At 44.7% G+C, this 22,942-nt stretch overlaps 2 protein-coding genes across 5 annotated transcripts in view; both read left to right on the plus strand.

Annotated features, from left to right (window-relative positions):
* Window positions 1–22,942, plus strand: part of bcl6b (BCL6B transcription repressor) — a 220,277-nt gene that overhangs the window by 11,445 nt on the left and 185,890 nt on the right. The gene's annotated exons all lie outside the window — the stretch shown is intronic.
* On the plus strand, window positions 64–21,435 carry per1b (period circadian clock 1b). Of its 4 annotated transcripts, XM_079491040.1 has the most exons (20): window positions 5,701–5,945; window positions 7,368–8,059; window positions 9,465–9,718; window positions 10,167–10,288; window positions 10,934–11,135; window positions 11,483–11,677; window positions 11,980–12,058; window positions 12,155–12,261; window positions 12,389–12,542; window positions 12,792–13,053; window positions 13,197–13,305; window positions 13,496–13,655; window positions 13,961–14,082; window positions 14,888–15,013; window positions 15,931–16,254; window positions 16,420–17,243; window positions 17,839–18,025; window positions 18,398–18,599; window positions 19,062–19,212; window positions 20,010–21,435. In XM_079491040.1, the coding sequence occupies exons 2-20, from the start codon at window positions 7,623–7,625 to the stop codon at window positions 20,208–20,210; spliced, it is 4,218 nt and encodes a 1,405-aa protein (XP_079347166.1). In that variant the 5' UTR covers window positions 5,701–5,945; window positions 7,368–7,622; the 3' UTR covers window positions 20,211–21,435. The 4 variants fall into 4 exon arrangements, with proteins under 4 accessions (XP_079347164.1, XP_079347166.1, XP_079347163.1 ...); XM_079491038.1 differs by lacking the exon at window positions 5,701–5,945 and adding an exon at window positions 64–273 and having other exon boundaries at window positions 15,931–17,243; XM_079491037.1 differs by having other exon boundaries at window positions 15,931–17,243.

Here is a 22,942-nt window from a genome sequence, read left to right on the forward strand (position 1 = left end):
ACACACGTGTATCCCTGCGTGTGTACACTGGGTACTAGTTGTATGTTCTTTTGAACACAAATGTCTCCCCTGGAGTAGAACACATACTGAACACAGACCCAGAGACCGACCGACACGACACCACAGTACTACGGACTCAAGTGGAGCTTTATTGAAGTCTATGCTGTTTTATCCCCATCAAATAATTCCTGGATATTGCATTCATTTAACTTGAATTATATTTCGTGGGACATCAACAAAGTGCTTGATCGTTCACATTTCCGAAACATAACGGTAAGGAACAATGGCTGGGCGGTTTGGTGTGTGATTGCTGACTGTTTTGCACACTGCTTTCAGATATAAAGGCTAAATGATTCATAGAAATGTAATACATCCGTTCCGGTCCGTATTACGGTTGTCTGTCTAATCTAATGTAGGCCTACATTTATTTTGTATCTCACAATTCGGATCTATATTGTCGATATTACCAGTCCATGCACTGAACGCCCCCAACCCAACCGCAAATACTGTAGTATGTTCATTTTCCATAGTCAAACGATAATAATCGTAGCATGCTGTATGTATGATTGTGTTTATGTCCTCGACATGGTTCGTCGTGCTAGCCTTGGATCAAGACAGATCATAGATGCATTTTTATCGAGTCTATTTATAGATATGCAAATGTCAGAATCAATTATGATTAAAAAGTACAACTATGATAGACTGATCCAAGGCTATAGGACCGTTCAAGAGATGGTGACTAAAGATTGCTGTGACAGCTGACAGGTCTACTGTCATGTGGTGGTGACTGCATGGTGTTGTTAGGGTAGGGCCGGTAGGCCTATTTGTCACCGTACATTTGCAAACATATGAGATTTGCCTTCTGCATTTTAGTGGTTTATGGTTGGCATTGACAATAGTCCTATGATGAGCAACACATTAAAGAGCGTCTAACAGTTTTAAGTAGCCTACCGGTATTCGGATTATTCATAAGGATATCAGTTGAAATATATAGTCCTATACAGACAGTCCACATTCGCGACCCCAATGCCCAATATAACAAACATGCATATCATTTAGCACTGATTTGTTCCACTCCTATTTGTTCTACTGAATTGCCACAGGGATATTAATAGATTCAATACATGGACTATTTGGAGCGTTTTGCTGTTTAAAATGGCTTCGATAGTCTGATTTATATTTTTATCCACTAGGGGCTGCACTTGTACTTGTGTGTCAGCTTGTTTAGTTTACCTCTAGTTCATTACTAGTTAGTATCTATTTTCATGAAGACAGGATTTGTGCTCCCCATGTTATATGGTGATGCTGCTGCATCACCATATATATATGCTGCCATTTTTACAAATTGCAGCATTTAACTCCCATTTTATTTTATATGATTATAATGTGGTTATATTCATGTAGAAAACAGAAGAAGAAATGATTATTATAACTAAAGCTAGCAAAATAAACTAGAATAAAAAACAGTACAGTAGTACAGAGGTCGTTGTTTAATTGCGTCCCTTAACTATAAACTGAGTTTTGGGATGCAAAATGCACCCTATTTTAATCTCTGCACCTGTATACAGGGTTACAGGCTGTCCCTGTGGCCTATATTGAGAGTTGTCAACAATATACAAGATGCCATCCTTGAGTGTTGTATTTGTGTACGCCAGCAGGGCACATACCGGTAGATGGCAAGCCCACAGGGTTTTTAATGAGCAAATTGTATTATGTATGTGAGCAATATATAGTGACACGCCACATGCAGCATCACCGCACACACACTGTCCTTACTTCTGTAGGATATTAATAAACTGAATACATAGTACCACAGTGGTAACAAGCCCTCATGGCTTTTTGTGTAATTTTCCATATGACTCATTCAATGAGTCGCTTATAGGAGAGTGCCTTTTGGGCATGACTTCAGAAGCATTTATTGTACACTTCCTGGATCAAGGTCACACCAGGCCACAGCAGCAGAGTAGCACAATACAAGAAATTAGTCAGAGGAAAGGCAATGGTGCCACTGGGGTGTGCTGCATGCACACTACAGGTTCACATGTCTGGGACTGACTCAGCTTGTCTCGTTAAAGAGATGTGGCAGTAGGCCTACATTAAAATACATTATAGACAGAGGAAACACTCATTCCCAGTGGTATGTTGAAATGTGAGCATTGTGTCTGTTTGTGCATTGATACTGACAAAACGATGCCTAGCCTTTGTTTGTTTTACAAATTACAGCCATGACTCTTTACAGTACGCCTGGGTTATGTGCTTGTTTTACAGTAGCTACAAGAATAGTACTTGCATTTTTACTTGCTGCATAGAGGTTGTCAGCCAAAATTCAAGTTGACCTAATTTTCCCCAAGAGAAAATACTGGAAAGAAAATAAGGTTAGCTAGGGATAAAAGAGGAGCCAGGGGAGACAGCCAGAGAGTTCAGTAGAGGACATATTGTGTGACCCAGCCCTATGATGCTATACTGCTATACTGTTACAGTCTATTATTTATCGTACAATAGATTAGGCTATATATTGGCACTTTGTTTTAACATTGTGAGAAAGGTGATGTGTGTCACACTGATGAAGGCTGGATAGCCGAAACATCTGTCATTCGATGTTATAAAGAATAAAAACTAAAATGCAGTCTTGGTGTGTGCGACCTATCACCTTTCTTACAATGTTGATTTGAACGGGTAACGCACCATAAGTCAGAGAGCGGTGGTCACAAGAAAAATTACACTTTGTTTTAACATCATGGGTGAATGACAAAAGAGACAAAAGAGCTGATTTAATAAGCATTTCTTAATTCATGTGCTATAAATGAACAGTGGAGCCGTAGTTATTCATAGACTTATTTCTATACTGAAATGTGTTTGTATGATCCTAATCATGTTGCTTTTGCTTCATGAATGAACCATGATAAGTCAGCATATAAAACTCTCTTTGATGAACTTGAAACTTGGTATTTCTTTCTATAGGCTAATCATGAGGGCGCCATTTTCATCTCATTGACACCAGAGCTAAATTTAGGTGTCATCATACTTTCACACAGATCTACATGCTCATGACTGAGCTTAGTGAACTAAATTGTTTAGATTGTCCATTTTTGCTAATCATTGTACAATTAAGAAAACTAGAGCGGTGCCCATTGGGCACTGGCCTACTTGGAATGATGCAAGTTGGAAATGAATGCCCCACCCAGTTATTCTGTGTCCCTTTTATGCCCATATATATGGAGTTCTTTGACAGACATGCCCAAATATGCAGATGTCAGAACATTATTGTGATGTCAGAACAGGTCACCTCCATATATGGAGATCTATAGGGGTGATCAGGTGTGATCAATTGGCTAATTTGGGCCCTGTACAGAGCCTGGGCAGGGCCCCTGTCCAGAGCCTGGCTTTTTACCTGCTGTTGCATCCTACTATCGATCACCTGCCAAGGAGCCCACACCGGGAGGACGTAGAGCCTTTGTTCTGCTCCTCCCGCCCAAGAGAGCCCAGAAAAGCAGAAAATCCCCCAAAATATAAACAAAAAATCCTCCTCCACCCCCCACAATCCAATTAAATAACCTGCCTTTAAAATGGATATTTCACTTTCAAACAGTTTTTAAGTTGCTTGATTCCGTATTTAGATATTTGATATTCATTTTATGAGACATTATCATTTTCAATTGTTTTTTCATTAATTATTAAGTACTGCGATCGGCCAGCCAATCACCAAACATACATTAGTTACCTCCTCCTCAGGGTGAAAGAGGAAAGGAAGTAGAGACAAGAGGAACATAGATAGAACACACACACACACACACACACACACACACACACACACACACACCGCTCTGCTTGAGCAAGTAATAATGCAAAAATGAAATAGGCCTAAATGAAAAAAGTGTTTTCGATGAATGAAGTTCTAAATAGCCTACTGAATCAAGCAACTTAAAAACTGTCTGGGGTGTGCTTTTATGCCCGCGCTAGACCTCTGTGTTTAATTTAACGACTTGCTAATCCAGTCGGACCATTCACCAAAAATGTACTGGCATTACTCTGTGCCAACATCCCAAATTCAACTTCACGTGTTACGTTGAAGGTTTACACTAGGACACGTGTAAGAGTTGGTGAAATTATTTTTACCTATTTTATTAGACTACTAGAGAAAGAAAATAGGAAACGGTCACATACGGCACAGCAATATAAAATTGGTGCATGCCAAAATTAAGGGGGGGGGGGGGGGGGCAGGCATACTATCACAGTCTTGTGCAAGTGAGGCAGCACTTGGCAGCAGATATCAGACATGCAATAGTATACATGTATACATTGTGTCATCTCCTTTAAAAAGCCCCTGAATCATCCATGCATTGTAAACTAGATACTATTTGCAAACTGTTAATAAAGGATTAAATCATTCAATCGATGAAATGCATCCATTCATGGGAGTGCTAGGCATTTTATATAGGATATGCAAACAAAAAAGTTTGAACTAAACTCTAATTGAGTATTGAATGTTGAAGTAGAGCTAAAAGCTATAGCCTACGTATTACTCATCCCACGGTAATTGCGTGGGACCTTTTGTCTTCATGACATGTTGAGTGCCGGTAAGTACAGTACAGTAGTACAGTACAATGAGTACATCATGTACCGTTCTATACGTAGGCACGCAGCACATACACACACTATACTACAGCTAGGATCAGCCCCTAGTATATACAGTAGTCTATGGATGGATGTGCGCTCCCTGGCGCGCCCACACACACCATAGAGTATAGACACACACCCACTACCTCAGTAAACTTAACTTGGCCGGGGCGTGGTTATAAGCACAGCCCGTGTTGGATTTAGTATGTCGCACCACTGACACAATGCAAAGCACAAGCATGCAGTCTCCTGCACTGCCTTGCGTTCCAGTGTTCCACTTCGCGGTCCAATGGGAGCAGAGGACGACTTACGTGCCTGTCATTGGCCCGGCACGTCGGCCAATGGGCGGCGGGCGAGGCTTGCGGAAAGCACAGCCACGTACACGTGCCTGATGCTTTCTGTACGTACATAGTACATACAGTACCGTGTGTCAGTGTTGCCATGTCAGCTTATTATAAGCGACTTTGGGCTTGGTTTTCCTTTTTGATTGATTGATTGAAGAATTTATTAACAGTTTGCAGAATTACAGTACATTTCAAGCACAAACTCAATACAAAGGCTGTTAACTGTGAGTGGATCCACGACCCAATTAAGCATTACACTTGTTTCCAATAGGGTCCACCATGTTCAAATCATCAAAACATTTAGAGACGTTGCTTGTAAATATTTGTAGTTGCTGTTTTTGGGGGGGGCTTACATTTTCAAGTCAAGGACCGCCCAAATTAATATATATTTGTCTGCGGACCTCCCCCATCTGAAAAAAATGGTGTTGTTAAAAATGTTTAAAGAATATTCCGTTTTTTCAAAATTCCTTCAATGTTTTTTTAATAGCAGATCTAAAAGCGACGCGTTGTGAGCGTGTAGATCTACTATTTTAAACAGCCTATATATGTGTACGGTATTTTACATATTATACTTGCACACTGTATAGAAAAGAAGCGATCACTTCACTGCAATGCACAGTGAAGTGATCGCTTCTTTTGGGCTTGTTTTCATAGACCCGGTCGCTTGTTTCTCTCTCACACACAATCTGGCAACACTGCCAATGTGTGTCTGCCGCACACAATGACATGTTCAAAGCAGTTGTGCTATCTCACGCCGCAGCAACAGTGACACGGACTTTCTTTTCATTATCGAGATTCGAAGGTATCATTTAAAATCACGTACGTAGAGGAACAACGTTGTTGCTGGAAAGGATTGTGTTTTAATACGGAACGGAGGGAATAACGACGAGACAAAGCGGAGTGCTACTAGTCTGTCTGTGTTTATGCTGAAGCCCGGGCCACGACACTTCACTACAGCCAGGCGAACTTCTTCTGCACACATTGGTAGGGAATTATGATGCAGCTAAATATATGTTTTTTTTAATGGCATTATTCGATTTGTATGAGAATACAATGTGTGGTTGTGTAAATGAATGGCCAGTGGCGTTAGAGAAGAGATGTCAGGAAAGGAGCGATCCACGGTGAAATGCGATTCTCTCTGTGTCCGTGACTCGTGTCAAGTCATCGTCACAATAATTATTATTATTAATTGACTGCTTTAATAGTTTGAGTCGATTTGTCTTAATGTTGGGATGTTCATTAGTCATAGATTAGTAATACTACTAGTTTAGGGTATAGTGGACATTCCTTTCTGAAGTAACACTGCCTAGTGCCACCAGTTTAACCCGGCCTCATTGCTGCAGTACGTGCTTTCAAAAAGACGGTCTTGTGTTGAAGTCGTAGCATTGTAATTGCAAGTCATTACTCCCTTCTGCATGCCTTCTCCAGCCAATATGACAACATATGGGCAAGATGACATCTGTCCCAGATGACAGATGACACTTAAATGACAAATACTTATAACATCATCATAATATTGTGAATGTGATATATATTGTTATCTAGACTACAAGCCCACAATGCCTTGTGTTGGCGTTGCAGATTGTGAGCTTAGAGTGGCTATTTTCACAATATATATCTGTGGAACAGAGTCAAACTAAATGTAACGCCTCAACTCCTACAATTGAAAGTGCTTGTCAGGGTGTGTGTGTCTGTGTGTGTGTGTGTGTGGGGGGGGTGGAAATAATAAGAACCACTGCTCTAATGGCCAGTAGACCTGTCCTGTGGCCTCACCAGCATTGGGACCAGAGCCTAGATGTATGTGCAGTGGATGAAAAAACATCTGTGTTTAAATTTAAATACGATAAGATAAACCTTGAATGATCCCTGTGCGGAAATGCATGTGTCGTAAGCGGCTACGACAGTAGGCGTGAAAAGCTTGATATGTAGGTATAGATGTGTTTTTTTCCTGCAACACAATGGCCCTCATGTTAGTTCTTGATTAGAAGGCGACAGTGTTTTGTTTGTATAGACAGAGTGCATGGATTGGTTTTTAGTTTCATGTGAATGTGGGAGAGGAGCCATTGCTGTCTGTTCCATGCATGGGTGGACCAGATTAGGCCATATAGATAGATGACTGTGTTGGTTGTTAGCTAGCTGGATAGCATATCACACATATTCTATTTGCATGAGCAGGCCTGCCTCAGTGCCTTCCAGCCCATTGGCCCTATCAGTCTCTGGCGTGGCCGTGGAAGTATGCATGGATGGCAGTCTGTCGTGATGCCTACTCACAGCTTGCCTGCTGCAGCCATACTTGGCCATCTCTTTCTCCCAGCTCCGCCTCACACACAGGGCAAGATATGTGCTAAGTGTGTACTCTTAGAACTGTGTGCAGAAGCATGATTTTCTCTTCTTCTCTCCCACCAGGTCATTAACAGCTCAGGCAAGGCGAGAAGGCAAGTCTCAAGAGGCTGTTCCTCTTGTTCCTCATCTCCCAGCCCATCTGTCAGATGACTTTTGCCAAGACTGTTTCATGGGCAGAAATTCACCTCCTTTCAGGACATCACTTTGGAAGCCACCAGTGATACTTTAATTTTTATTTGGAGGATTTGTTCTTGAAAGTCCGAGAACCCTCAACGGAGGGTTGTTGTGATTTTGATTTCTCATGAGAAATCAGCAATTATGACAGGCCTGTTGTTGTCGTCCTCCTTGTCTAAAAGTATGAGTTATGACAACTCAAAATCGGCCCCTAGCAGCAACACTCGGGGCCGAGTGACGAGGGCAGATGAGAAAGAGAATGACAAAGAAGCCAGCTCGGGAGGATCCGACTCTCCGAACAACATCGGCGGCCAGCCAGGCTCCATCGTTGCCAAACTGGAACATGGCGGAGGAGCGGGACCAAGAAGTTCATCTCCCAGCGGAGCATCTGGTTCCCGGGGCTCGTCCGGGGACCAGAGGGGGCCTACCTCAGATGATACGGACGGCCTCTCCAGCGGGAACGACTCTGGGGAGAGGGAGAGCGAGACAGGGATGGAGCGGGAGAACAGGTCCCACGGACACCAGTCCACACACAGCTCCTCAAGGAGCAAGGACTCTGGCATGATGCTGAGCAACAAGAGGTAAGAAAGAATGCATGGCAGATTCAGTTGAAGGAAAATTAAGTGCACATACAAGGAAGAATCTCTCTCATTCCCTTTCTTTCTCTTTCACTCGGTCTCTCTCGCTCATAACAGAATAGGGACACTAGGGTTCATTTGGTTAACAAGCCCTTGAAAGAGATGTAAGCCAGCACAAAGGAGTCACAAAAATGGCAGTTCTGGTGTTATAATCCTCTTATGTAACGTCACCTGGAGAAAGTTAATGGCACCTGAGCACCTCACTTCACCTCCCAGTGACTTCATGCGCCTGCTGAGAAAACATGCCCTCTCCCTCAGACCACTCACATGGCAAAACACGCATCACGATGGCATACGAACTTCACCTCAGTTACTAAGCAACCATTGACAGACACGGACAAATCCATGCCATGTCCATTTGCAGAAATCTAACCAGCGTTTTTTATGATCACCCAATTTATAAAATCTATCATAATAATGTGGAATTGAAATTAGTTGGTTTAGATTGGATGTTGATTTTTTTTTTAATGGAAAAAAAAGAGAAAAAAATTCACGAGCGCGCCTAATTGATAACATATTATAAATAGTATGTAAATGTCATGAATTCATTTTGGTGACTATGGATATTACTGGCCTCTCATTAATCACAAGTACCCAGTACATTTCCACGGGAAAGGGAATTACTTTAGCTTATTGTTGAAATCCTATGACTTATGAAAACTACCACGTATAGTTACCATGTCTACTACGTAGGAGCTGGCGATTTTGTAACCCTTTCACCCAAAATAAATGGATGTTGATACAATTATAGCTTTCAATGGATGGATTTCTATCAGCCTTACAAAGGCTTCACTCTGACTGCTCTGACAGCTGCTCTCTGTGTTAATGTCTGGAGTTGGTTGTTTTGTGAATATGTTAATATCTTTGATATGTTAATTGTATCAAAGATTGTTTTACAATCTATGGCTATGACTTTTCTATGATATCAACTTGCAGACTAAACCAAAGGGGTATGAAATATAACATAAAACCAGAGAGGCTTTGTATAATTGCATAATTCGGGAGGCATTAGTTAACGATTAATCTGCTGAGGCTGACACAAAAACTTCATAATGCAATTGTCGAAATATGATTATATTCCAATACAAAGGAAAGTGTTAAAATAGGTCATTTTAGGTCAATCCCCCTAAATTCATCCTCTGGGTCAGGAGTTCTCAAAGCTCGGTCTAGAGACTCTCAGGGCTCCTTGAGGGGGCTCAGAATAGAACCTTGTAGGTCTGTAACTCTGAGGTAACACTTCTGAACTCTGAGTCATGTTGGGCGTGTATAAAATGTAAAAGTTTGACATCCACTCCTCTGTGTAGTTGCATGTACTGTATGTTTAAAACACTGACCCTCTTCTTCCCAGCTCCAACTCCCAGAGTCTCTCGCCGCCTAGTGGCTCTCTAGCCTACAGCCTGCTGTCCACCAGCTCAGAGCGGGACCCCCCGTCCACCTCGGGCTGCAGCAGTGACCAGTCGGCCCGCGTCCAGACCCAGAAGGAGCTCATGAAGGCCCTGAAGGAGCTCAAGATCCGAATGCCTGTCGAGCGCAGGGGCAAGAGCCACTCCAGCACCCTGGACGCCCTCAAGTATGCTCTGAACTGCGTCAAGCAAGTCCGAGGTGAGAATGCTTTGTCTAAATGGTTATTCAACAAGGCTCACCTTACTTCAACTATAGGAATCAGGGTTACGAGGGGACAATAGCAGGCAGCATTAATTATTCATTATTACTGCCATTTCTTGTTTTAATTACAATAACACAATATACTGGACTTTGGTTTAGCAACATAACGTTTTTGGTTACAATCTTGGGTGAAACTTGATGCTAATTACTGTGCTGTACATTGCTGGTGCTACTGGGAGTCTAACATAACCTAAACCCTAAGGCAGATTATTACCTCGTACAACCTTTGTAGACTATTATTAGGATGTGTTGCCATCTGCATTCATTATTACTGCCATTTCTAACGCATCATCGTGTGTTTTCTTCTTCTTGCCATGGTTAAAATCATTTTGAACAATAAGGCTAAGTATAAAATAGAGACTGATGGTATATACTACTTCTCCAGCCAACCAGGAGTATTATCACCAATGGAGTGTGGAGGAGTGTCATGGCTGCAGCTTAGACCTCTCCACTTTCACTCATGAGGAGCTGGACAACATCACCTCTGAATACACCCTCAAAAACACTGTAAGTTATCAACCCATGGATATTTTTGAAGAATGTGTGCCCAGAATAGAGGTTGATTTGGTTAAAGCAACTCAACTCCACCACCTAGTGGCCGTGCCGTATGGGAAATATATGGAAACATGTATATCAAACAAGAGTAAAGAGTAGTTATCTGAGGAAAACAGTGAGGGAACACACTGTAGCTATTTACAAAGATAAGGCAGGAACTTGCATGTGTTACGGGACTAAGCTGTACCTAAAACAATAGATACCAGGCCTGTCATGGCACAAACAAATTATGCCAAAGGAACAACATTTTACACAATTGAATGTGGAATTCTACCATGATATTCTTCCTCAACACTAAAATCCCCCCATTTTCTAAAATCACATTGAATAGTTAGGCACTTATTTCATAAATTATTATTAGGGCTATTCGCAATCACTTTTGCATAATCATTCCATTCCAATTTCCACTTATACTTTTTCAAAAGCAGATCTACAAGGTCACAATGCATCGTGGTATTTTTTTTTGTCTTGACAACAAATCATCACTTTAAATTCCATGATGGTAGGGACAGCCCTATGAATAGCTCGACATCATCATCCGTGCTGGGTCATAACCTTCGTGTCCCCCCCCCCCCCCCCCCCTGTCTCCTTATCCAGGACACATTCTCCATGGCCGTGTCCTTTGTGACGGGGAAGGTGGTGTACATATCACCCCAGGGGTCATACCTGCTGCGCTGTAAACCCGAGCGCCTCCAAGGCACCGTCTTCTCTGAGCTACTGGCTCCCCAGGACGTCAGCACCTTCTACAGCGGCACAGCACCCTGCCGCCTCCCCGCCTGGGCCACCTGCATTGGCTCTGGTGAGAAAGCACGATACTTGGGGGTGACTGGGAGGAGCAAGGGGGTTATGGGAAATTGAAAAGGTCCATTACGTCTGGGTTTAGTCCTTATCTGAACAAAGTGAAAATATTTAACTCGTATATATATTCACATTGTTGACTGGAGTCCCAGAGTGGTCTATACTTGCCTCCGGCGTGGTGCCTGTCTTTTTTCCCTCCCGATACACACAATCTCTTCAAGTAGATCGACTATATTTGTGCCATATGTTCACCCCAGGATAGGGACGCTAGGGTTCATGTGGTTAACTGAACACTGGATTTTGCCGTGTACTAATCATGTCGACGCCCTTTCCCCCCTCCGCCTCCAGTCTCCCCTCCAATGGACTGCACCCAAGAAAAGTCCATGTTCTGTCGCATCAGCGCCGACCGGGCGCAGGACAGTGACCTGCGCTACTACCCTTTTCGCCTCACGCCCTACCAGCTGACCATCAGAGAATCTGACACGGCTGAGCCGCAGCCCTGCTGCCTGCTCATCGCAGAGAAGGTCCACTCTGGATACGAAGGTAAGAACACTTCGAAAGAAGCATGATGTTGTTTGTTGTGTTGACAGCCGCTCTGATAGCTCAGTAGACAATGGCCAAGCGTGTTTGTCAATGTTCAGACTAGTGTTTGTGTCTCTCTATAAGATGCTGTCGTAACAGAGGCTAAGGCAGTGATTAGCGATTCCCAGTTTTTAAATGCAATTTGTAAAGGATAGGAAAATAGGATCAGTTTAAATCAAATTAGTGAGATTGTTGGCATCCCTGTTTTAGGCATGTCATTTATGTCAGTGGGAAGAATTAACAGTTGATTGTGTCCCTGCTAGCGCCCCGTATCCCGACAGACAAGAGGATCTTCACCACCAGCCACTCGCCCAGCTGCGTCTTTCAGGAAGTTGACGAGAGGTCAGTACTCCCAATCGACCAGCCTGCTACTTTTACACAACAACAACATTCCACTGTATTTGTAACTAACATTGTACTTGTATGATGTGTACACAGAGCGGTGCCACTGTTGGGCTACCTACCTCAGGACCTCATAGGAACCCCCATTCTGCTCTACCTCCACCCTGAGGACAGACCTGTGATGGTGGCCATTCACAAGAAGAGTAAGTCCTATCACGTTTTTGTCTGCTCTACTGAGAGGTGATGTGACAGGAGCCCTCCGCTGTACTGCACTGCTCTCTTACACTCAATATAACGTTCTCTCTGTTTCGCCTCATCTTGTCACCTCAGTTCTGCAGTTTGCAGGCCAGCCGTTTGACCACTCGCCTCTGAGGATGTGCGCCCGCAACGGCGAGTACCTGACCATCGACACCAGCTGGTCGTCCTTTGTCAACCCCTGGAGCCGGAAGGTGGCGTTTATCGTAGGACGTCACAAAGTCCGGACGTAAGCTCCGCTCCCTCACTGCTGTGCTTGAAAAAAATAAAATATACACACAACATCTCTGAAATTTTAATTCTTTCCTTGGTGGAAATTAAGTGTATGCACATATGTGCAGATGGGTCATCATACACACACACACTGTCATTTAAACTTTCTAAAAACACATACGTTTTACACCATACGTTTGTGGTCAAGGATGCTTTCGCCTTAGTAATAATCACCCACCTCTCTCCCTCCGTCTTGCCTCTCCAGGAGCCCGCTGAACGAGGACATTTTCACCACAGGCTATGAGAGTCGAGTCACCACGCCGAAGATCGCTGAGCTGAGCGAGCGGATCCACCGCCTTCTGGTGCAGCCGGTGCACAGCAACAGCTCGCAGGGCTACAGCTCGCTGGGCTCCAACGGGTCCCGCGGCTCACGCTGCTCGCACCAACAGCACCTCAGCGCCTCGTCCAGCGACAGCAACAGCCCGACTATGGAGGACGTCATCGTCAGGGTCGCCTCACACAAACCTGTGAGTGTTAGTAGCTTCTATGCATACATCATGTCACATCATCTTTTGCCAATGCTGCTTGTGTGACTGTTAGTTACATACCAGAAAAGGTTTGTTGAATGGAAACGTGTCTTGACTCTTGAATTGTGCCATGCTTGTTGCAGATGACATTCCAGCAGATTTGTAAGGACGTTCACATGGTCAAGACAAACGGGCAACAGGTCTTCATTGAGTCACGCAACCGCCCACCACTCAGAAAACACGCCAACACAGGTACAATGGACAGGCAGTCGCTGTGCACAAGTTATGATCAATGCATTTTGGACAGAGGCTTTTTAAAGCACATGCTTATGTTAACTAAAATGTTAACATTGTACAATTAGAACACCTTAATAGTTGACTGCAATGAATTTGCAACTATTTACTCAACTGAACAAGTACCTCTTTCCCCCTGCCTCTTCAGGCACAGCAAATGGCCTCAGAACCATCAGGAGTGCTCCAGTCAGAGCTCAACCTGACATGCCCTGTCCGCCCAAAGACCTGATCCCCGCACTGTTCATACCAAAGGAGGCTCCTACTGGCTACTCCTACCAGCAGATCAACTGTCTGGACAGTATCATAAGGTAAGGCTGGTTGGCACACTGGTTCAGATGACAGGGTTACATGGCTAAATGCACAACCTGAGATAGAATAATACAAATGTTGTAGGGATCGATTATTTTCTTAACGGTTATTGTATTGATTAATCCTTACAATGGCCAAATTAAGGATAGATTATTAATCAAATATTTGTATTGAATTGAGTACGGGAACAAGCCGAAAGGCTTTTCTGGTTTCAATCTTTTAGCAGACCTTGTATTGTATTGTACTTCCCTGTACCTGTCCTTGCAAACTGTTAATAAAGTATTCAACTTGGGTGTGCTTCCAGGTACTTGGAGGGCTGTAACATTCCTAACACAGTCAAGAGGAAGTGTAGCTACTCCTCCGGCACCTCCACCTCTGATGATGACAAACAGCAGGAGTCCAGTGGCACCAAAAAGTATCACAAAGGTACATTCTATTCTTACATCTTTCAAATATCGAGCCATTACCCCCCGACCTATTTTAGTTGTTAGACCAATTTACCCCTTGTGGTTTTTGTATGGTCCTCGTCACAACCAAACCCTTATTGGTTGGCTGTGGGGAGGGTGAGGACTCTGTGCCTTGACTGTGAGCTTTACAAATTGACAGTGTGATTGACAATTTTTTATATTGCCTTATCCACTGTTGGTCCTGCACCTGCCATCCTGTGGGATGTGCCAGTTCTATTCTTTCTAGAGGGTGTAGAGTAGACTGTAGAGACAACCACGTGTCTCCTCACATGGAGTCACCAGCCGACCCTCAGTAGACTGTAGAGACAACCACGTGTCTCCTCACATGGAGTCACCAGCCGACCCTCGGCTCACAGACACCTCCCCTTTCAGTAGACTGTAGAGACAACCACGTGTCTCCTCACATGGAGTCACCAGCCGACCCTCAGCTCACAGACACCTCCCCTTTCAGCAGAGAAATATGGAGGGGGAAAAAACTCTAGTGTGAAATTTCACACAGATACAAGTCAGCATAGTCTACGGGGACAAACATAAGAAAGAACACAAATGGTGCGTTCAGACCAGCAGATGAAACGATCGATGAAAAAAAAAAAACGCATCACAGCATAATTTGCGGCGGCTTCACCCGTCATAGCCGCGTCTCGCTGGCTTCCATTGACAATGAATGGTAGACTGCATCATTTAATCTGCCCGTGTGAACGCAACACAGACAATGAGTTTAGTTAAAACATTTTAACTTGAGCTGGCCGTATGACTTTCTGCAGGCACACCAGTGAGCCCGCTGCCTCCTCTCATGGGCAGCAAGGCGGAGAGCGAGGTCTCCGTGACCTCGCAGTGCAGTTTCAGCAGTACCATCGTTCATGTGGGAGACAAGAAGCCTCTGGAATCAGGTGTGCAACAACGCTCAGCACACCTCCTTCTTTCTACTCTTGTAGTGTGAAACGCCTACACCGCTAAATTTAGTCACTTGTAATTGTCAGTGGTGTGAAAGTAACTCAAGTACATTTGCTCAAGTACACTGTACTTAAGTACAGTTTTAGGTACTTTTACTTCTACTCCACTACATCTCAGAGGCAAACATTGTACTTTTGCTCCACTACAATTATTTGAAAACTAGTTACTAGTTACTTTATAGATTTTGATTAATATTACAAAACATGCATTACCCACCTCAGCCCTATATACATATCAGCATTGTGAGCTTGTAGATCTGCTATTTTCAAAAGATTTTGATACATTTGAAAACTTGTGAAATGGGACATTCTGCACAATGAGTACTTTTACTTTTGGTACTTCAAGTACATTTTTATGCCAATACCTAATGTAACCAATTACATTTTGAATTCCAGACTTTTACTTGTAACAGAGTATTTCTATATTGCAGTATCGATACTTTTATTTTATTTTAAAGAATGCGAGTACTTCTTCCACCAGCGGTTCCGTTCCATCACAGACACATGGAATAAAGTTCTCAGTCGGCATGACTGATTTCAGTCATTTGGATTCCATAGAAGCCAGCGTGTCTTCTGTGAAAGCATGCTGCGCACCGAAAATAGCAGATCTACAAGCTCACAACACATCGCAGCACGACGTGTTGTGAGCTTGTAGATTGGCTATTTTCAGTCATTAGTTATTTTAAGATAAAATTAAGTATTTGAAGTGATAGCAATAGAATACAAGTTTAGAAGCATCTTCCAGAAACATGAATGGTCTCAGAAATGTCATGATTTCTTGAGCTGGTCGGCATTAAAACATCATCATTACATTTTCAGTCTTTTGAGATTTTATTTTTCTTTATTCCATGCAGACATCATCATGGAGGACGCCCCTCCGACGCCCACGCAGGCTCCCAGTGTGGTGGTCACCCCCGCTCCGCCTCCCCCTCGCCCACTGCCCCCTCAGTCCCCCTCCTCGGCTCCCAAGCCAGAGAGGGACGGGGGATGGAGGAGCGCGGCGGGCAGCGGATCGAGCCGCCTGGGCCTGACGAAGGAGGTACTGTCGGCCCACACCCAGCAGGAGGAGCAGGCCTTCCTGGACCGCTTCAAGGACCTCAGCAAGCTGCGCGTCTTCGACCCGACCGCCTCCTCCACCGTGCACTGCCAGACCACACCCTCCAACCCTCTAGCCAGAGGTAGGGACAATGAGGGGCTCTCACCACGCAACAACACCGCCACCACACACAACACACGCAAGCGGTCCGCGCACGCGGCACTCGCCCAAACAGTGTCAGAACAGTGGGAAGCTGGCGCGTTGCATCCGTGTGATGTCCGGTCTTTCTGTGGTGTGTCTTTCCCAGGCGCGCGGTGCTCCCGCGACTACCCCGGCGCCAGGGGGGCCGGCGGCAGCAGTACAGGTGGTCACAGGCGCAGCCGCGGAGTCAAGAGGCTCAAGCACCAGGAGACATTGGACCAGCACAGCTCCATGGGGCTGAGCAGCAGCCTGGCCGCCAGCGCCATTCATTCCCAGCCTCTGCCGCTCACCGTGGGCACGCCCACCACGTCGTCCTCGTGGCCCACCTCCGTGGGCTCCCAGGCCAGCATGCCCTCTGTTCCCATCCCCACGGGCATGCTTCCCATGTACCCCATATACCCGCCTCTATCTCAGCACATGCAATTGCCAGACCCAACGCGCTTCCCCATGATGGTGGTGCTGCCCAATTACATGTTCCCCCAGATGGGCGGGCCCATGGCCCAGCCCATGGCCCAGCCCATGGCCCAACCCATAACCCAGCCCATGATCCAGCCCATGGTCCAGCCCATGGTTCAGCCCATGGTCCAACCTGGCGCCACCCACGGACACTTCTACAACCCCAACTTTCCCTACCCCGGACCCGCACTGCCCACCCTGACGCCTATGCCCCCCATCGCGACCCATCCCGTGCCCATTCCCGCCACCAACGCTGCGTCCCGCTGTAGCACGCCGGGGTCCGGCTACAGGACAGCCGACGGCGCCGAGTCGCCCCTCTTCCAGTCACGCTGCTCCTCGCCGCTCAACCTGGTCCAGCTGGACGAGGCGCCGAGCACCACGGCGCTGGGCGCCGCACAACAAGCCACCGCGCCTTCTGCCACGCCTTCTGCCAACCAGAGGAGCTCCACGGACACCTCCAAGGAGAACGAGAATGTGAGTAGAGAAATATTTTGTTTGGAAAGAGGCTGTGCCAGGATGTTGGTCCTTATTCTGTTTATCGCTCACTCCTGTTAAATTGTAAGCAGCATGCGTCCTCCCCTTACGTTAATAGAGCACCGAAGTCCTGAATTCACTCACTCATCACCTGGTTCCAAGGGGTTCGCTGACGTTTTTCTCTATGGAGAATAACATGGGGTCATCTTAAAATCGTCTCATATAAGAATTGTGGTCCAAAGATAAACAAACTGTCTCTGCGATAATTGTCGGGGAGGTCACTCATATTTGATAGTCTGTTTCTAGCGAAAATGTAACTAATTTGGCAGCAGTAACAATAGTGTTTTCTCTCAGTCAGAGATGTGGCAAATAAATAAATACACAAACCTGTGGACCTCTATATTGATGTCATACTTTGGTGCTCTATATTAAGTGGTGAAAGTGAATTATTTCCTTTTGTTTTTGTTCATCTTTCGGTGTTGTTGAAACAACGTTTTTTTTGTTAAATAGTGCAAGCTCTATTTCTGTTACGTCTCCAATGTTGTGTTCTTCAGGGCTTCTTCTCACCTTTTCTCCTTCCTTTGTTTCCCGCCAGGGGGAGGCCAACGAGTCCAACAACGATGACATGTCCACATCCAGCGACCTGCTTGACCTGCTGCTCCAGGAGGACTCTCGCTCGGGCACCGGCTCAGCCGCGTCCCGTTCCGGCTCCTCGGGGACGGGCTCCTCGGGCTCCGGCTCCGGTTCCAACGGCTGCAGCTCCTCGGGCACCAGTGGCACCAGTACGTAGACATATAGCACTGCCGTGTTACTAACACCTTGGTTTTTCCAATGGGCTCTATGCACACAGAATAACTTCCTACTTACCCCCGGCCGCTTCCCTATTTCCTTCGTTATTATATCTTTGGTCTACGTATGATGACAATCTAAAAAAGAATACTAGATGGGAAGGAAAAACAAACCCACTCTTTTAAATTTAGGACTGAGGCTGATTCTAAAAACGTCTTCTAAATCCTGACCTGAAGTTTTCTGGAAAAATATTTATTCAAAGATTACAAAAAATGTTATGCTGCTTACCTTGCCTTACCACTATATTGAGCCGGATCTAAACGTCACCGTTTGTTTCATCTCTTTGCCTCCCCCCCCCCTTCCAGGGAGCAGCCAGAGCAGCCACACCAGCAAATACTTTGGCAGCATCGACTCGTCTGAGAACTCCCGCAAGCAGACAGCAGGGGGCAGTGTCAGCGCAGACTCTGGCGAGGAGCAGTTCATCAAGTGTGTCCTGCAGGATCCCATCTGGCTGCTGATGGCCAACACGGACGACAAGGTCATGATGACCTATCAGCTTCCAGTCAGGTGAGACATGCCACGCCTTTTTACTCTGTTTTTGGCTTTTCTTCCTTTATTGATAGTTAAGTGAAGATGGACAGGAAAGAGGGAGGGAGAGACAGGGGGAGACATGCAGCAAAGGTCGTCATGAACGGGACTCGAACACGCGACACGCTGTCAGGCCAGACCATTGCTTGAGCTTGTAGATCAGCTATTCCCACTTTTTTTTGCTTGTAGATCTGCGTTTTCCACTATTTTTGAAAATATATGAACATTTTTCTACATGGAAATTATGATTAGGAAAACAATTATTGGGGTTTTCCCTCAAATAATTGTGATTAGGCGATTATATAATAATTGACAGACCTACATCCTACATCTGAGAGGAGTTTTCATCCCTATAGCAAGACTCCAGGTCACTGTGGTTGGCATTGTGATCGACATTTCGTTTATTATATAATCAACCACTCACCCTTCTGTGTTACACAGGGATGTGGAGGCAGTGCTGCGCAAGGACCGCGAGGCCCTGAGGAGCATGCAGAAGCACCAGCCACGCTTCACAGAGGAGCAGAAGAAAGAGCTGAGCCAGGTCCACCCCTGGATCCGCACCGGACGCCTGCCCCGCACCATCAACGTCTCTGTAAGTGTGCAAGACTACTTACTTACTGGCTAGTAAAGGGATTAATTAGCTTGCCCTTGGGAGTCTGAACGGTCTCGTTCTGAGAGTACCTGTCTGGTGATCTGGCATGTGTTTAGTCCTGTGACTTCTTCTTTCTGCTTTTGTATTAACGCCAGTGTGGACGTCGCAATGCGTATTACTGCCCTCCACTGGTCTGGTGTTTTATTCACCCCTACATAGTGCAGCTTTATGAAATGTCCATAGCCCTCCTCCGAGACACAGAGCGAGTAGAAATGGTGTCAGCATCTCATAATGAGTATTAGTGAGGTTAGTAGTTATTTAAAGAGAAAAGTGGGGTAAAAGTGCTCCTTTTAACTGATACCGGTATATTCAATATCTTTTTATCTTTTCAATATCTCTCCAGTTATTATTATAACTGGAGAAATTTGAAACCAGCAACAAATCTACGAATAAAACCAGGAAAATGGCCTATATTTATGTCGAAGTTGTGAATAGACAATGACGTGTATTGATGTCGATATGCAGATATATGTCGATATACTTCGTTAACTGGGGTCCCCCAGGGGTCTGCACTTGGCCCCCTCCTTTTTCCCCCTATACACAAAATCTCTTAAAAAATAGCCGGTCTACAACTTGCGTTGTGAGCTTGTAGATCCGCTATTTCCTTCGCTGAACGTTCACCTGTTTTTGGCGAATGTTCGCGTATTATAACGTGCCCAGAATAGGGACGCTAGGGTTCATGTGGTTACACACAACTAACCCGCTCGCCTCTCTCCTCTCCTTTCTCTGACTTCCAGGCGTGTACGGGATGCAAGTCCCCCCCCGCCGTGGCTGCAGGGACCCCCTTTGACGTGGAGATCCACGAGATGGAGCTGTGCAGCGTCATGGAGGCCAAGAAGACCAAAAGGCAAAGCGGCGACCAGGAAATGACCTCCTCGCCGGCTGATGATGCGGCAGAAAGGCAGGCCGGCGACAAGGTCAGCCGTGACCCCCGATGAGAGGCCGGCCAAAAGATCAAAGGACATCAGTAATAGTGACCTTTCTCACGACCGCCGTGTTTTCCACAGGCATATTTTCATGCGCATTCTTTTGAAGACGTCGCATTCGAAAATGCCATAACTGGAAACGGCAAGATTCGGGAAGGAGCTTCGCTCCCCCGATTTGCGCCCTCAAGAAGTGCACATTCCGTGTCAACACAATGAACACAGATGATGTCAGCAGCAGACTATTATTTAATTTGTACAGTTTGTTCAACAGGCTGCTATTTATTGTGTCAAGTGACCTTTATTGAAGGTGGATATGTGCTCGGGCCTGTACTGTACTTTCAAGGGGAACAATGTCATTTGTACAGTCTGTTATCCACTTTTCAGTGTGCGTTGGGAGGGGTCCTCTACCTACCTCTGGTCGTTTTCTTGTTGAATGTGAGCCAGGTGATCTGGGTGTAGTGCCACTCTCATCTGGATTCTGTCCTCTCCCCACAATGACTTTTTCCACGTTCAAGCTTGGGGAAGGAGTAGCGACGTCCGCCGTATAGATACACTGTACATTGAGAAGCAGGTGGACTTTATTTTGTAAGCATCGTGTCTATTTTTCTACTCCACTGGCTGCCACTGTAAATGGCAAGAGAAGGAATGCCTGGAAAGAAAGGTATTGTATTGTGTATTTAAAAAGAAGAAGAACACTGATCAAACAAAAGGGTGGATCTTTGACCTTGAATGACTATTTTGAAAAACAATGTGTCAAACAATCGGAAAAAGAGACTTGTGAGACTTATGTCTTGTGACATTACAATCATATTCCTATGAATGGACTATTGGTTGCTTGGACAAGGTGGTTGTCACTTAGAGATCAGACTGAATGGACAGTCAGCGTTTCTCTTCGGCTGGGCATTACCTCTATGATGCCGACTTGAGTCACGTCGTCACCACACCTGGGAAGATTTACGCTATGCCTGACAAATGACAATGGATATTATCGCTAATCGCTCGCATTAGAAGTACGTGAGCGCAACCGAACAGAACCTCTGCGCCGATGAGAGGTGCCAGCATCGGTGAGATGCTTGCCAGGCCGGGGAAAGGAGAGACCTTTTGCCTCTCTCTCTTTACTCTCTGTGACGCTGTTTTGATCATGTGGTAAAATATGCTTTATGGCGTCAGTGGTGTCTGCGACAAGTTTCTAAATATTTTTGTGAACTTTGTACAAAATAAAATGAAATGAAATGTTTCTGGATGTTAAAGCCTGGTGTGTTCATTTCCTTTCTGTTTTGTTGGACTCCATGGTGTTTTGAAATCACGTCTTGGCCACTTGTTGGTTGTTGTTTTCCAACAGTATGAGCTGGCTGGGGGAAAGTGTCCATAGGGGGATGCAGGAAGAGAAATTCATACCACAGTCTTCTCTGGCTCTCACTGTGGTTTCTACCCAGAGTGGTCACCACCACAGCTTAAAAAAGACAAAGGCATGCCCCTCATTTAGACGGAACGCGCAAACCAGCAAAGTTGACTTCGCTGCACATTGTGATTATGATAATGAAGAGGACCATGATCATGATTACAAAGTATTGCGAGTTTAATTCTTCCACTAGCTAATAAACAAACTCATTCTTTGTATTTTTGTGATGTGAATCCGTACCTATACTGCATCACCTGTATTTAAAAACAAAACAAAAACTACAATCAAGATTGGATTGTGCACATGAACCTGTACATGTATTGGCATTTGGCACTAGAATCTAACAGCAGCATACATGAAACCATACATGCTTGATCTCAAACATAGTCTCTGTGGTTTCAATTAAGCAGTGGTGTAAAGTAACTAATTACATTTACTCCAGTACTGTACTTAAGTACAATTTTGAGGAATTTGTACTTTACTTGAGTATTTCCAATACTTTTACTACTACATCTTCATCACCCCGGCTGGGTTCACCCGAGTGAGGGGTATGATGTTCGCGAGACCCGAAACCCCGATGACTTTGGGATACATCACTGAGGATACGTCCCAGGTGCATCCATGCGAAAAGAATACTTTTTAATCCACTACAATTATTTTAAAAGTTTAGTTACTAGTTATGTTTATTTATTTGATATGGACATAACAAATACATTGCTCATTGCACAGTTGCTCATTGCACAATTTGTAGATGCATTGTTTACAGTGTGTTAGCACATTTTCACCAGGAGACTTTTCTATAAAATACAGTGACACTATAGTACAAAAAAGGAATACATTCTAATAATATTTACAAAGTTAATTGGAAGATTTATATTTTGATTAGAAAACATACAGTACATTAACCACTTCAACCATATGTACATTTGAAAATAGCAGATCTACAAGCTCACAATGTGTCTCGATGCGACGCATTGTGAGCTTGTAGATAGACTATTTTTCCACCACTGCAATTAAGACAGGTTCCAGGTCAGTTTTAGGCTTAGTTTGACCATCCATCAGTACAGTACCTACACTGTATGTTCAATTTGTAGCACCGATTGCAATCAGGGTGTTCTTTCTTGCAATGCAATGCAATTTCTTAAAATGTAGGCCTAAATATCACCTTCACAGGCTCACACTTCATCAGTGCCGGTGTCCGTGTGTACGCACACGCAGTTACACTATGTGTTATGTGGTTGGTTATGCATGCCAACTAAGGCTGTGAAATGGTCATTATATATACAACACTGCCACTCTGTCCCTCTGTACAGGAACATACATTCACATAAATATTCCATTA

The sequence above is a fragment of the Electrona antarctica genome (genome assembly GCF_951216825.1).
Source record: "Electrona antarctica genome assembly, chromosome: 21".
NCBI classification, from domain to species: domain Eukaryota; kingdom Metazoa; phylum Chordata; class Actinopteri; order Myctophiformes; family Myctophidae; genus Electrona; species Electrona antarctica.